The sequence below is a fragment of the Camarhynchus parvulus genome, chromosome 2 (assembly GCF_901933205.1).
Source record: "Camarhynchus parvulus chromosome 2, STF_HiC, whole genome shotgun sequence".
NCBI lineage: Eukaryota > Metazoa > Chordata > Aves > Passeriformes > Thraupidae > Camarhynchus > Camarhynchus parvulus.
The window spans coordinates 30,510,074-30,526,285 of NC_044572.1; the positions used below are offsets into that span (position 1 = coordinate 30,510,074).

Here is a 16,212-nt window from a genome sequence, read left to right on the forward strand (position 1 = left end):
GGCTGAAGTGGAACTTAGAGGTCATCTAGTTCCAAAATCCCTGACACTGAGAAGGACTTCTTCCTCTAGACCAGATTGCTCAGAGCCCCATCAAATCTGGCCATTAACAAACCCAGGGATAGCGCATCCACAATTTTGTGCAACTTATTCCGGTGGCTTACCACCCTCACAGTAAAGAATTTATTTCTGATATCAAATCTAAACTTACATTTTTTTCAGTTTGAAGCCATTCCCTGTTGCCCTTGCATTCTCTCATGAATAGTCCCTTTCCATCTTTCTTGTAGGCTTCCTCCAGTTACTGGAAGGCTGCAATTAGCTCATCCTGAAGCCATCTCTTTTCCAGGCTAAACAATCCCAATTGTCTCAGCCTTTTCTCACAGGAGAGGTGCTTCAGCCCTCTGATCATCTTGGCAGCCCTCCTCTGGATACACTCCAACAGGTCCCTGCCTTTCCTGTGCTGGGACCCCAGATGCAGCACTGTGGGTTGGGTCTCACCAGAGCAGAGCAGAGGGGCAGAATCCCCTCCCTCACCTGCTGCCCACGCTGCTTTGGATGCAGCCCAGGACACATTTTGCTTTCTGGGCTGTGAGTGCACATTGCTGGGTCATGTCCAGCCTCTCATCCACCAGCACCCCCAAGTGCTTTTTGGCAGGGCTGCTCCCCCAGCCTTGTGCATTAGATACAGTGGCCTGCAGAAATGCTCTATAGAGAGAGAACAGAGTTGGTCAAACACCCCAGTGATGGCTCTAATATTTGCTGACCATATGGTCCACTGGTGCTCCCCATTCTGACCTCACTGCACCTCCATACAAGGGCGGAGGCATCTGTACACCCTCATGATTTTATACTTAGGCACTGATGTGTTAGTGGGTCTTGACTCTATATTGAAGAGCAGAGTTTTCCAGGACATTCTCTTTATATGTCAGATCCAAGTAATTTTCATTAATTCTACAATAAAATATGAACTCAAAAGAATTGTCTATAAAACCAAAGCAGAATCTATTGAAATATGCAGAAAACACAGATCTGCAGCAGGACTGCTAATGACTTTAGTCTGGAGAACATTATTTTTCTGTGTGAAGGCCAAAGTAATGATTCTTCACTTAAAAATAAATCATACAAGTCTGCCACAAAAGTAGTTCTGATGAAGAGCAGAAAAATGGAAGTGGTTGAAATGGTCTACATAAAGTAACATCAAACTGATTTGCCAATACTGTTGAAGAGAGTTGGGTGACATTTCCAAGAGCAATGAAGCATGTGGACAGTTGATGTTATCGTTAATTAGTTTTGGCAAACATATCAACTTACTGATTTCAGAAAGCTATTAGGATTAGGTGGTTGTAACCATTAAATGTTATTATAGAGCCTACTTATTCTGCATATCAAAGTAAAAGAAGAAAATACTTGTTGATACTGAAAGTTAGGGCAAGACATGTGAACAGTTGTATTTTCCTTTTGCATTCATTCTTCCCTGCATTCTTTTTTTGGAAAGCACCAAGTGACTTCTGGAAAGTCAAGTTTTTTTCAGTAAAAGCAATAAAGTAACAAGAAACCTCTTCAGAAGTTTCCTTAAAGAACAAAAAAATATCCCACAAGATATTCAGGTGGTCTATTTTTCCCCTTTATTGTACCCCCAATTATTTATACATTTGTATTAAGTATCTGGGAGAGTCAGAAAGAGAGGAAAAGATTGAGCCAGGAGTGAAGCTTTTGAGGAGGTGCTGCATTTTCTTTGGATGAGTGCTGTGCACACTGCAGTCAGCACTTTAGCAGGAGTGACAGAAGTCAAGTACCTGCCAATATTGGGAGCAGAGAAGGCAGGTCTCACAGGAGCAGGAACCAGGAGTGAATCCAGCAACTCAGTTGGACTCCTGGAATTTCCCTCCAGTAAAAGTGCTCGGAATTTAGGGCAACCTTTTCTGTCACTTCCATAATTCTTTTCTTCTTAATCAACCAGGCTTCAACCTAATGACTGTTTGGCTCATATTTCTTAACAAAGATAGCTGAAAACTTCTCAAACCTTGTGACTACCTTGATTCCTCACTTACATGGCACCAACATGGGGCACGTTTAGATGGTCGCGCTTCTGGAAATTTTTCATCCAAGAGAGGTAATTTTTAACCTCTCTCCCTTTAAAAGCACATGTCAGCAGCCCATCCACCTCCTCATGCAACAGTAGAGGTAAAAGGCAGGGTCCCGACTCTGCTGTTACATCCTACATGCTGTGACTCCAGCCAGGACTCGCACATTTAGCCATGCAACCCCATGTCCAAATGCATCATCTCCTATGTGCCTTGATAAAGGAGCATGCTCTCGTTATCCCATTAAGAGCCTTTGCTCTTCCCCTATTTCTTGGCCTAAAGGTGTTGTAATTTTTATAACATTTTTTGTCATCCCAAAGGCGCTCCTGTGCTAGAAGGGAAGGATGGAAGGAGAGGGACAGGAACCTTCACAACAGCAGCTCTGCAGCTGCAGGAACAGAGGGGGAAAACAAAACTAGTTGAGAGTGATTCCTTGGGCTGTCACTGCAGTAGGACTAGTCTAAGTACTAAGCAATACCTTGACAGCAGCTGGAATAAGCCATTCCACAGTCCTTCAGAAGGCAAGGGGAAGGCACGGGGCATGGGCTTATTTTGCTGTGAGAAGCAGATTGCTGCCCAAGGCAAATCTCTGCCTGAGACTCCAGGCAGTTTTGGGTTATAGCTTCCATCCCACTGCTCTGTATCTGCACCTAAGATTCAGTTGATAAGACTTCATTTCTGTTTACCCATTTTCTAGTCAACATTGTGCTCCTTGGATTACAGCAAGAGAAATCCAAATTCTATAAACATCTTGGTAACATGTGACCTAATATATCCAGATGTCTCAAGGCTAACTGTCCTGTTTTTTCCTGTCTATGCTTTTCCTTGCTCTAAATCCATTTCTACCTATTCAATCTATGTGTCTGTAACCTTACTTGTAATTTACTTACTTTTCATAAAAATGCTGATTCTGAGTTTGTGGTTGACTATATTTCAGATTGTGATACTGAGGTTTTTTGAAAGTAATGACCATGGAAGTTGGTGGCTGCACATCTGGTTTTGTCAAAAATAGAAACTGGTAGGGCTTCTTGGTGATGTGTTTTCTCCAAGTGACAGAGCAGCGAAAAAGATGTCTCAACACATTCATTTGCAAGGATATCTCAGACTAATTTCTATTTTAGGTTGCATATATTGACAGAGAGACACCTTTCCTACATTTTCACATTTGTCCACACACTTTTTTTTTTGGAAGACCTCAGGACCTATTTTTGCTTGGTTCCTGAAGGCAACTAGTTATGGTTCTGTTTGAGGACAGTAGGTAAAACAGCACTTCAAAAAACTCCTGTGTGAAAATTGCTAAAAATTCCACTTACCCACAATTTTTTGTCCCAAGGAACAAAACTCTTTTGTACAGGCATCCATTACTTTCTATGGTTTTTTTCTGTCACTTCTGAGGATAACCAAAGTCAAACCTATTAATATATTGTATGATATTTCTGAAGGACTGTTAACTCCTTACATCTGAAGGAGGGTTTTCTAGGTGACCAGAATTCAGTCAGACTTTGGAGGATGCTGTCTTAGTTTGGGCCAATACTGCCTTCACAGGGACCTTAAAGCAGAACTGAGCTCTGTTTGCTGCAAGCTGAGGCCTTTTGCTGGATGCAGTCACAGGCTGGCCAGGACATTCCTTGGATGCATTCAGCTACGGCTGCACTGGGAAGGTGGAAAGCCTAGGAGGGTGGTAGAGAAGACAAGTGGCAGGATTTGAGGTTGCTCTGTTCCCATGTTGCTGCAGGGGTCTGGACAGGTCCTACTCCAACAGGAGTCATGGGGTGAGACAAGGCATCAGGGCAGGCATCAGAAATATCCTTCAAAAGAAGGAGAGAGAGAAAGGTCTGAAAGGCAGCAGGTCTTGTTTTCATCCTTACCTAGGGCAAAACTTTCTGAAGGATTTGCATGTAGCTTTCCCCATCAGGAAATTACCCATCCTTTGGGTAATTTTCTGAAAATCACGTGGAAATTAGCAAACAGACCACCAAAAATGCTTTGAGAGGAAAAGCTTTGTAAGGTTAGTAGTGCTTAAGGCCTTTTGGGAGAGGAAGGCAGGACAGGCAAAACATGGCAAAACTTTTACAAGTCTATAGACATTAGCACACACTTCATACTTCAGCAGAATGCACCAAAGGCACAACAACAGAGGGATATAAACCTGGCCACAAATATATGAGAGTAGTAATCATATTATTAAGAAATGTAAAATTTGCTCTCCCTAAGAGGAAAAAAGTCCTCTACCACAATGAAAAAAAGCCAAAGCATAAACCCTGAAGAGAGGTGTGAATATGCCCATACACATGAAGGATTATGCTACAGACATACAAATCTTTGGATTTATTTAGCTGTGACTAAACTAAATACTAACACATTAAATTTAAAAACAGACTGCTAAGAGGCAAAAAAAGCTTTTATGAGTGAATCCACTTTTTTTTTTCCTGCACAAAACATAACCATTCAAAGGAGTTGTTAATATATAGACAGCTCACCTATGCTTTATCATCCAACACAGACCATCTAATAATCCAACAAAATGTACTTGCGATTTATGAGGTCTCACACCAGTAGAAATAAGGAAGCAGACCTCATTAAAATCTTAGAATTTACAAAACATTTAACTCCAAAATGTGCAAATCACACATCTACATGAAAGGAATATTTGTACTAACCCAAATTAATCCAAAGCCCTGCTAAACAAATCTTACAGTAATACTAGGAAAACAACAAATATTTACCTCCCATGCTCCCAAAAGGCTCATCGTCTCTTTAGATACTGATTCTAAAATTCCTCCTCAAAATAGTTACTGAGGGCCTGAGCTTGTTTCTGTGGAAGGGGATGGATGGCCCTCCACCAGCTCCAGCAGAGGCCCTAATTGCTTGCCTCTACTAATAAACTAATCTCAGGCACCTGGAACTAGCAGGCTCCGTGCCGGGCAGACAGGGCTCAGGTTACCTTAGAAATGCTCCAAATATATTCACACAAATCACTAGCCCTGCAGATGTGCAAATACTGCTTTTGTCATATTGCTGGAGAGACGGACATGTGTTTGCAGGGCTGTAACACATAAAACCTGAAGATGAATTCATTGTGTTCCTTTAATCCCTTCCAGAGGCCAGGTGGGCATTTGGGGAGCAGATAAGTGTGTTGATTATCCACATTACTCATTGCATTAATCCAGTGACTCAGAGTATCAGAAATGCTTACAGCACAAATATGTAGGTGGCTGGAAAAAAATATATGTATTTCATGAGTACCTGTTGTGTGTAAAATAAAACCTAATCAGGAAGTTAGCCTAAAACTTTGACTAAAATCTAAACAAGTCTAAACTTTGCTGATGTCTACAGTTTGTAATATTACAGTTAAAGGACCTGGATGCCACAAGAGGATGTAAGCCTCAGTGTAAGCCTTGTGAGACAAACTACTTTAAGAAATTTTAGAAGATTTTCACAGGCAAATGTTTTCTGTGCCCTCAGAAATTAAAGCAGGTGTCATGCAATGTCCATGGAACCTTCCAAAAATTTCTTCTCCTTCCCTGAACAGATTATGTTGACAAATATGTGTCAAACAGAGTATGTGCCTGGTTTCATTTGAGGAGGGGAGAATGATATAAACAGGACACACTTTAACCTGTAAATGGAAGACAGAAAGAATAGGCTGTATTCTTGGTCTCCAACAAAGTGCTGAAATAGATGTCTAGTTTAGGTGATGTTCACACAAGTTGATTAATCTTTAAAAAAAAAATTCTCAATTTGTTTGTCAGCTTGAAAAATATTGTTTCTATTGACTACACAGACACAAACATAAAATCATTTTAGAAACAAAGTCAGGAGCATCTTCCAAAGTTATCTATGTTATGTGATGTTCTAGACTTCTTTTTCCTCTTCTTCAAGACACTGTAAAAAACCCCAAAACAAACAAAGAACCCTGCAAAAATAAACTAAAACAAAACCATCAAAACAAACAAACTAACCCAAAAAACAAATAAAACCAAAACCCACAAACAAACAAAAAAAGCCCACTTAAATTGACTTTTTTAGATCAGAGACTTGGAAAGATTGTGTTTTAGATATTAAGTGAATGGCAAACTTGCAGCTTCACTAAAAAAAAAAAGTTCAGATATTGCAAAACTAAAGTTCAGGTCCAGAAGTAAAAGAAAGGCAGCTCTAAATCTAAGAAATATGTTCAAGTAATAATGTTTGGTGAAGACTACCACAATCCACTGGTTCACATTTACTAGCCTGAAAAACACCCCAATAGGGAAGAAATCCTTTTGTCTTCTTTACTCTAATGATTATCAGCAAAGTGAACTCAATTAATGAATTATCAGTGGTTAGTATGAACATTGAAAGATATATCAGAAATTCCCTTGCTCAAAGAACTACACAGATAGCAGCTGTGCAACGAAGGCAACATATAAGTTGAGGAGAGCAGCAGAAATAACAGTGTTCACTGATTTCCTGTCTGGCAGCAACATTCTGTGCCACGAATGGCTTCTGCAGCCCAGAGTTTGGCTCCTTCCAAACTCCTCAGCTGGGAGTTTAGAAGAGTAGGCAGGAGATTGTGAATACATGAGCATCAGACAGACAGTGCTGCTGCCATCACTTGATCCTAGGATGCAGGGAGTAATCAATAGCAAAATACCTCCTGTGCCTACTTTATTGACTACTAAGCCAGCATTGAGGAAAGTGAATGCTAAATTCTCACAAAGGAATGTATCTACTTCTGCTCTCCAAAGGCAGAATATTGAACACAATAGTGTCCGTGCATTCTTCATCGTTTCCAATCCCATACACTCCCAGAAAAGGTTGTAAAAGATATGTATGCCTATGAGAACAAAAAAATATCCCCTCTGAAAATTTATCACAATCAAAATTGTTAGCAAAACTAAGCAAAAAGAGATTTCAGGAAAAAAATCCTGAATGTTAAGTTTTATTATGTTCATAGATGGATACATAGACCTCCTCAGATAGCTCAAGATATTTCCTGGGATATGTAACACTATCCTGTCATTGAACATTAAAAAAAAAAAAAAGAAAAGTTGGGGGTCTGTATTTTTAAAGGAAGGGAAAATGGTTCAATGACTCTAAACCAAGAAAATTCTTGTAAAACCTCTTTTTGCCTACTCATTTTTTTTCTTAATTTAGTCACTTATGATAAGGTCCCAGGTGATTTACCTTTCCCATGACCTTATGTCATTTCACTGAAGTAGTGACCCTAGATATTAATGTGGTTTTGGGGCTGCCTTTTAAAGCATTTATTCTCATTTCAGCTATTATTGATGAGCACTTGTTTGCATAAAGGCCTCTTTTATAACATGCAGGGTAGACATTCTCACATCCTATGAGCTGCCGATTTATTTTGCAGTGTGTGATGGGCTGGGGTACTCCCACCTGCCTTCCCACACAGCCTGAACTCAGCTTCACCTCTCTGAGCAGCCAGAAATCTCTCCTTGACCAAGCCAGGCCTCTGAGCTGCTGTCTCAAGCAACCACACACAGCAATGCTAATTGTTACTGGGTTTATTAAAAAAAACAGAAAAGAAAAAGCCACACACACACACACACGCACACACATATATATATGTATTCCCGCATTTATGTATCTTGAGCCCAGGTGAGGATAAACAGAGCCTGCAGATGTAAGTCACAAGTGTGAATTTCAACTGAATTCATATTAAGTGGTTTGAAAATATTTCTCTGGTGTCCACTTTCGGTGGAAGTTCTGGGACCATACTCACAGAAAAAACAAAAACAGAAAGGAAAATTTTAAGAAGCAGTCCTACTCTGTGGAGTGAACCAGATTCCTACTGGCTTCATAGGGTTTTAGCCTTTGTCATGTCAGCAAAAGTGACCCTCTGTTGACAAAACAGAAGAGAAAACCTTCTTTTCTACTCTGTTATACTCTTTTCACACCTGCCTATTTCCCTGAAGTGTTTGCCTCTGCCTACAGCCAGCAGCAGTTTTGACAAAAAAAGATGGCTCCTAAGTGGGATCTCACATAACAATTCCCGAATTTCTAAACAGTTTGTGAAAACTTATATGCAAATCATTGCTACTTTCCAGGGAGCTCTGGGAACTGAGTTAACTGTAGAAACTTGACTCAGTTGCTCAGTGCATTTGGTACTGAGTAGTAAGAACATCACTTTTCACTTTCAGTGCTGTGGGAAAATTTAATTTCTATTTGTGTACAGTCATAAAATGCATGTTCTAACATCATATTATGTATTCAATATATTAGAAAAACTGTCTTTTATAAGCCTTTGCATGTGAAGTTGTTTTTCCTGTCAGAGGGAACTGACAGGTTGCCTGCCATCACCTACTCTCCAGCAAAATCAGTAGCCCACACTGTCAGTGTGAAAACATCTGTTGAATGGATTTATTGAGTGAGTCTTAGGTACAAGTTGGGGGGTTGGGGGTCCCCACTGTTTATTACAGCCCTGACCTAATGAACTTAATTTGTTGACATGTTTCCCTCAGTGTTTTACTTGATCCCATCTCACATTTCTTTCTACTGTGCTGTTTTCTTGGAAACAGGAGTTCCTGGCACATCAGCATGTCCACCAGTTGCAAATCTACCAGGCTCAGATGGCTACAGTTGGCATGGCAGGATCAGATAAACATCGGCCACTTTCCAGGACCCCATCTTCCCCCACCGACTCCACATTACCTCACCCAGACATGGACCAGCCCAGCCAGCATGTCTACACAACTGGTAGGGTTCCCTAAAGACTGCTTGTAATAGGCAGGGCAAATGCATTTGTTCATGTGGGATCAACAGGCTTAAATATCTCAAATGCCTCCTGCAGCAATATGTTCAGTTTTAGCCCTATTGCTCCTCTGTTTTATGATGCTATACTGGCACCAACTCAACCAGTGCAGCTGATAAATCACAGGGTTAATATTCACACAGTCATAAATTATTATCATTGACTAGCTCTAGCAATATAGAAACAGGTGCATTTTTGGTACCTTTAAGTCATTTATAGCTTTTGCTTTAATTTTTCTATTCTCTGGTTCTTTTCTTTGTGTTCTCGTTGCCTGTTTTGTAAAGAGAACACCAATAAGTTGAAGAAAGACCACCAGTAAGGAGGAAAACTGTGATGTAATTCTCAATGTCTTCATCTGACAAATCAGTTCTTTGCTTCAAGGTCTCTTTCTCTACAGAAAGAGCAAAGCTGTAGGCATGACTAAGTGCTGATGGCTACAACTTCTGTGTCATTCAACAGTTGTGTGGAGTCCACAGAGGCAGGTTTTATGCTTAGGTCCTGGGCATTCCAGTCACTCAGGAAGCATGGGCTGTCCAAAGAAAAGTGATTAGAACCTCAAAAATCTTCAGTCAAAGGAAGGAAAAAGACCACAGAAACCTCATTTCTTATTGTGGGTAATCTAACCTTGCATGAGGGTCCATCTTTTTAAAAGCCTGAATGTCAGTATCACATTAGAGCATGGGCAGAAGCGAAGAATCACTTTGTGCTCAAAAGAAAATAAAAGAGGGGGAAAGAAATACTTGCAGTTACTGTTTATGAAGATTTATGCCAGAAGTATATTTCCTTCAGCTGGCAGAACTTCCCACGCCCTGAAAGTTCGCATTTTTTCAGGCTATGACCATGAGTTTATTAAGGATAGAGTCCTTAACGGGCACTGCATGTAACTGTGTGAGACAGTGTGCTCCCATCTTTCCAATCAGAATGTGGCCTTGGCACAAGCAAAAATGTATTATTACTGTTGGGTAACAAACATTTGAGTTGTACAGAAACAAACATACTGATTCACTTTCCATGAGTTCCTCCACAAAGAATAGCCACATATAGACAGGATTCCTAAACCAGACCACTGTATTTCTAGTTGTATTCACAGAGTCCCCAAAACATTGAAAACTCATTCTAAGATCTGCAGAGCACACCAAAAGTGAGCTCACTGTGTGTAGGCTTCACTGTCCCTTTCAAAAATCTGTGGTTTCAAAAAAAAAACCAAAAACCAAAATCTGCAGTCCCTTTCAAAAAGCTGCTGCTTCAGCCTGATTGCTAAGGTTTACTGACACCTCCTTTTATAATCCCCAGTGAGGGGAGTAGGGTCAAGGGGGTTACATAGATCTGTGGACTTGTGGCATTAGTGGAACTAATCAAGAAAGAAAGTGTGAAGTTGGGATGGAAAAATAAGAGAAGGAATGAAATTATGTACAACAAACACTGAATGGAGATGGTGATGGGAACAGGACATCCTTCGCATAAAGGGCTCGAAATGTGACACAAAGAAACCTGATAGGTTCAGCCATGGAAATGCAGACAGTCAGATTGGGCAGAGTCAAAATTTACCCCATGTAATTGCTACATGAACACCAGTGGAAAGAGAGAGAGAGAAAAAGAGTGGAAGAGAGGAAGGGAGGAAGGGAGGAAGGGAGGGAGGGAGGAAGGAAGGCCAATTTATTGCAACTGAGATTATCAGTCCACTGAATTCCTTTTTCAAAATATGAAACATCTTTTTCTTGAATCCCTGATTCTTGTTTTACTGAATCTTTTTTCCCCCCTTCACTGTCATTCAAGATAATAATCTCTACCCATTACTGAAAAAAATTTAAATCCTCCTGTTTTCATCTGCCCTACAACTTTATGCTTCTTTATCTCCATCTCTGCTCTGTACCCTCAGTGCTTTTATATCCTCTAGGTATTGGCTGAGGACGGTGTGGGGCTGTACCTGCTTGCAAGCTGCATCTATGCTAATAGCCAGTACCCCCTGGCTGATTGGCCAGAGCACACAGCTCTGCAGTTAAGCCTTTCCTTTCTGCTTAAAGAAATCTCTTCCCCTGACATCTGTCTAGGCTTACAGACCTGCACATGTAACCTTTATCACTCCAGCTTTTGAGTACATCAAAAATAGAGCTATTTTTATGTTATGAGATTGATACCTTTGGAGTGACAATGAACAGAAACTTTGCAACACTAACAGTTCTAATACAGTTTATGTGAGAAAAAAAAGCATCCCAACAAAACAATCTGTGTGAATTATTAACATATGGGACATTATGGTATGGAATGACTTTATCTGTGCATATTATTTCCTGGATCTGGATGCTGCCCTAGCATTTATTCATTGATCACTTGAAAGAAACTCAGACCCAATTTTTATTTATTCTTATATGGCTTTTAGAAAATCCTTTAGGATGAAAGTTCTGAGGAATGTCTGATCACAGTGCTGACCTGTTCTAAGCAGAATTGGGCTACAAACCTCTGGAGGTCCCTGCCCACCTGAGCTATCCTATGGCTCTATAATTTCCTCCCTTAAGAGAGCACAAGATGGAACCAGCCATTGTCCACAGCAGTTGCAACACTACCTTTTGTAAAAGCATGGAAGGAAGGAATGGGTGTGTGCAAATGGAGAAAATTCTGTTCCACCATAAAGCAAAGGCAAATTCAGACTCTAGAAATTAATCTAATAACATGTCCCTGCCTATTATTGTTACTCACTGTTGGGGTTATTTTTCCTATTTAAAGGCAATATATTTTTGGAAGAAAAAAAATGGTAGGAGGAAAACAGTTGTAGCAGATTAATACAGGGGCATCAAACTGAGCCTATATTTTTTGTGAGTCATGAGAAAAATACTTCTGGCCAAATATCTGAAGGGAATCAGAACAGAGATTGTTGTGAGAATTAAGCAATGTATACACAGCATATGCACAAGATAATGAGTTGAAGGTGGAAAAAAATAAAGTCCGCTTGATTTTCATTTAGGCAGTTTACAGAATACTTGACATTATTTAGTTCAGATTTTTTGTTGGAATAATTTATGCGATATTCTTCCCTTGGGTTTTCTTATTGGTACTGCTATTCTCCAGGGCAATTAATCTTCTTCAAAGCATGCTGTTAGCCAATGATTTTTAGGTCTCTTGTTCTCCCCTCTGTTTAAAATATTATTAAAAGAAACTGACCCGAATAAAGTATTTTGGAAATGAATGTGTGTTAGGGAGTCCCCAGCAGGAAAATCTTGGGTTTTACTGACTTAAAGCAAATTCAGTTTCTTTTGTCCTGTGTCCCCTATCATTATATGGTTCAGTGGTGGCACCATTCCCATCTGTCTTCAGGGCCACATTCTGACCTCAGTAATATTGGTGTAAATCCAGAATAAATCCACCAGTCTCAGTGGAGCTGCTCAGATTTACACAAGGAATCTGAGAGCAGAATCTGGCTGTAGGCATTTGTTCTGGAGAGACAGAATAACCATCTTTTATTAATATTTCACACCAGTCTGCAATTGAAAACAGTTGTCTCCCTCTCTTCTTCTTTCTTGTTTTTTTTTAATGGGGGGGTGGGGAGATTATTGGCTGAATCCTGTTAGGGAAATCCTACAGGCTATTTTTAGCAGTAAGCTCTACTGCTGCATTCTGGTATTGTACCAAGCACATGTGCTGTATGACCAGCAGCCACACATCTGAATCACTTGCACATCCTAAATCAATTTAAATGCTTGCAATAAATGAAAACATATATTTCAGTCTTTTCTTAAGCCAATTAATCCTCCTAGAAACAAATTTTACACTCAGTGGTGTGAATATCTTGGTATTTAAAAGTTTGGAGCAGATGCTTCTGCCATGCAATACTGACCTGACCTTATTAAACTGATTTTTGATTCAGAAAAAATAACTCACATACAATAAAATTAGACTTTTAGTTACATTCTATTTCTGGAAAAGTGCTAAGAAAAGAAGTTTCTGTCAACCAGAGGAGGCATCCTGAATACACAGTTTCAGTGTTTCACTTTGAAATTGGTTGCAACCCTGATACAGGAAATAAAGAAGTGTCATTATTACACCCAACTCTGTATAACAAAAACATAGTAATGTGTTTTTATTTATTAATATCATTTCCATTACTTGCTATTTGGACTATTCAAGTAAGAAGAATAAAAAATTAATTGAAAGAATGGCAGGCAGAAGTAATTTTCAACTTTCAGCTAATTTTCCTTAATGTTTAACAAGCATTTCTATTCAAATCCATTTGATATAACAGCCTGTCCTGAAAGCTTCTGAAAGTCCTGATGCCTGTACAGTTAGCACATAAACAGCTTCCCTGTGGGTCAGAGGGATGGGAGGAAACATTTTCTTATCTGTTGGTATAATGGCCACTGCCAAACTGGACAAGCTGAGTAGCCAACAGCCTGCGGGAATTAAAACTGTGAGTGCCAAAAAAAAAAAAAAAGTGAGGTATGTGAGCATGCACTTTTTTGTGCATATTTCCAAGTAACTTACAAGACCTGATGATAGAGCAGTGAGGAACTGCAGAGAAAGAAAATTATTAACTGCTTTGACAATGCCAGCAGATATTTTAAGCTGCATTAGCTTATTAGCTCCAGGTTTTCACTGGTTCCTTCTTTCTTTAAAAGAAAACAGAACAAGAAAGTAAATTAAAAAATGTGTTGCTAATGAACAATTATGTTTGCTAGATAATCATTTTGCATAAACTTAGTCATACTGCAGTTAGGTATTATATTTGCGTTCTCTTTACGCTTAACATAAGTGTATTCTCATTTTGGCTTAAATATCAAGATCCCAAAGGATCAGTTCTAAAGTGCATGAGCTAAGAAATATGGCAGCATAAATATTTCTAGAGCAGCATAACTTCTGGCTGGCTTCTAACTGAATTATCTCAGAAACTTAACTTTGAATCACCCACGATGTACACAGGCTCTCGGTCAGAAAAGCTTTTAAAGGCTTTATTGATGTTCAATACCCATTAGAGAACTTTCTTAAATAAAGGTGGTGTTGAGAATTTTGTTGAATCTGGACTTTAATTTTGTATTCAGTAGCAGGCGAATACAATTTTCCCAGAACTGTGCTGGCATCCCCAGTAATGGTGGCATATAAGATGTTTTGAATGCCAAGTATTGCAGCTTGGAGAACTAGTTAATCTCAGTCCCTTTCAACTGTAAGGGAAAGAAAAAAGCCAAATATTTCCCAAATGAAAATGGTCCACATAGGGGTAAGGAAAATAATTTTTGTTCCAGACATGTCTAGGAGAAATGCAAAGAACAAGTAAATACAGAAAATCATTTTTCAGTGTTTCAGACTTGGTTTGAAAGCCTTGAAAATTGAATTTAGCTTGAGACTACTCGCTAAAATTTCTCTTTTGCTCCCAATACACAGCTACAGAGCACTGTGATACTGATAGCTTTTTTTTGTATAGAGCTGTTCCGTCCTCGCATAAATGACCATAGAAAATTCAAAAGGTACCTTGCACTTGCAGTCAAACAACAGGATTTGATCCTAATTGAGTAGTGGGTGGAACTTTTCTTTTTAATGGAAAAGGACTCTGGCTGCCACTGTTTTGACTCTCTGAAACACTCATTTGATATGTTTTGAGATCTGGAATTAATATAGTATTAGTTAAGCAGTAAAACTGCAGAGTGCCATTGCTATTTTGTAATTTATTTTTAAAGGTTTCTCTAAATTATATTCTTTACACTTCTATGCATAACATTTTCTTGTTGTATATAGGTTAACAGCTTTAACTAACTTTACCTACTAGAGAAAGAGAAAACAAGTGATTCAGTAGGGAGACTTTTTTTTTCTAGACATAAAATCTTTCAAAAGACATCACCCAATTCCCCTTCTTCTTTATAGTTAATTGCATTTATTAATATAATTTCTTGAGAAATAATCTTTGCTTTACTGGTGTCACAAGATTCACCTCATAAATCAAAATTCAGAGTCTCACCAAGGAAAATGAAATGTAAGTCCAGAGAAGGGCAACAAAGCTGGTGAAGGGTCTAGCAAGTGACTCCTGTAAGGAGCACCTGAGTGAGCTGTGGGTGTTTAACCTGGGGAAAACGAGACTCAGGGGAGACCTTACTGCTCTCTACAACTGCCTGGAAGGAGGCTGTGGCCAGGTGGGGATTGGTCTCTCCTCCCAGACAAACAGCAACAGGACATGAGGACATGGCTTCAGGCTGTGTCAGGGGTGGTTCAGGTTCAGGTTGGACATCAGGAAGAATTTCTTCCCAGGAAGAGTTGTCAGGCATGGGAATGGGCTTCCCAGGGAGGTGGTCGAGTCACCATCCCGGGAGACCTTCAAAAAACAACTGTTCGTGGCACTCAGTGGTCTAGTCTAGTTGACAAGGTGGAGAAAGGCCAAAGATTGGACTCAATGATCTTGGAAGTCTTTTCCAACCTAAATGATTCAGTGGGATTTTCATCTTGCTGTAATTGTCAAATAAAATCCAGTTTTACTAAAGCATGCATGACAGGGAAGAGTATAACTAGCCTTTGTCTCATTTGTTTCTGATTTTGTGCTGTCTTTGTGCTGAAGGTGTTGTGTATGACAGTCTGATGCTGAAGCACCAGTGCATGTGTGGGAACTATGCCAATCACCCCGAACACGCTGGACGAATCCAAAGCATCTGGTCAAGGCTGCAAGAAACTGGGTTGCTAAACAAGTGCGAGGTAATTAAAAATTAAGACCAGATATCTGACTTGCTAAAGTAAATAGCAAATTTATTAAGTCCTAAACCTGTCTTACTTCTGTAATAAGAGAGTAATTTGTTTTAGGAATGATATGGTCTTAATTGATAATATTAAAAAAATACATTACAGGAAAACACACTTCACAATCAGAAAATAAAGAATTTACATGGTGTTATGCATTCACAGGCATCAGAATATAAAACCCAGACATGATTATTCCTCACCTTTATAAAGGAATGTAGCCAAGCAGTAGTCAAATAGTAAGTGCAGTCCTCCCAACGGCATGGTTCTTAACTTTTTCAAGCAAATAAGGATTTTACTTCTGTAGCATAGAACATTTTTTAAAATTTAGTTTGTATCACTCTGTAAGCATATTGCATTTTGTCTTTTTTTCAGACTTTAAAGTCTGTTTTCATAGTATGATTCTTTATCCGGTATACAACAGGTCCCATGTGAAGCCCCAAGACATTCAAGAACAATCTTATAGGCAATAGCAAATTTGTAATATTTTTCTGCTGCAATTTCCCTCAAAAAATTGCATATTAAACCATGCTTCAATCAAATATGGTCTGTGAGGCTCATATATGATTTGGGTTAGTTAAAAGTAGCTTTTTCTTACCATCCCCTGCTTCCTGTGAGTTGTGAAGCACTGTCAACTTCAGAAGCCTGTGGCAATTGCAGGAGTTT

General features: G+C 39.4%; 1 protein-coding gene across 1 annotated transcript in view; it reads left to right on the forward strand.

Annotated features, from left to right (window-relative positions):
- HDAC9 (histone deacetylase 9) overlaps nt 1–16,212 on the forward strand; it is a 275,826-nt gene that overhangs the window by 120,169 nt on the left and 139,445 nt on the right. Inside the window, exons 12-13 of the mRNA XM_030971826.1 lie at nt 8,606–8,783; nt 15,371–15,504. Of these exons, the coding sequence (XP_030827686.1) occupies nt 8,606–8,783; nt 15,371–15,504 (312 nt within the window). The remainder of the gene's footprint in view (nt 1–8,605; nt 8,784–15,370; nt 15,505–16,212) is intronic.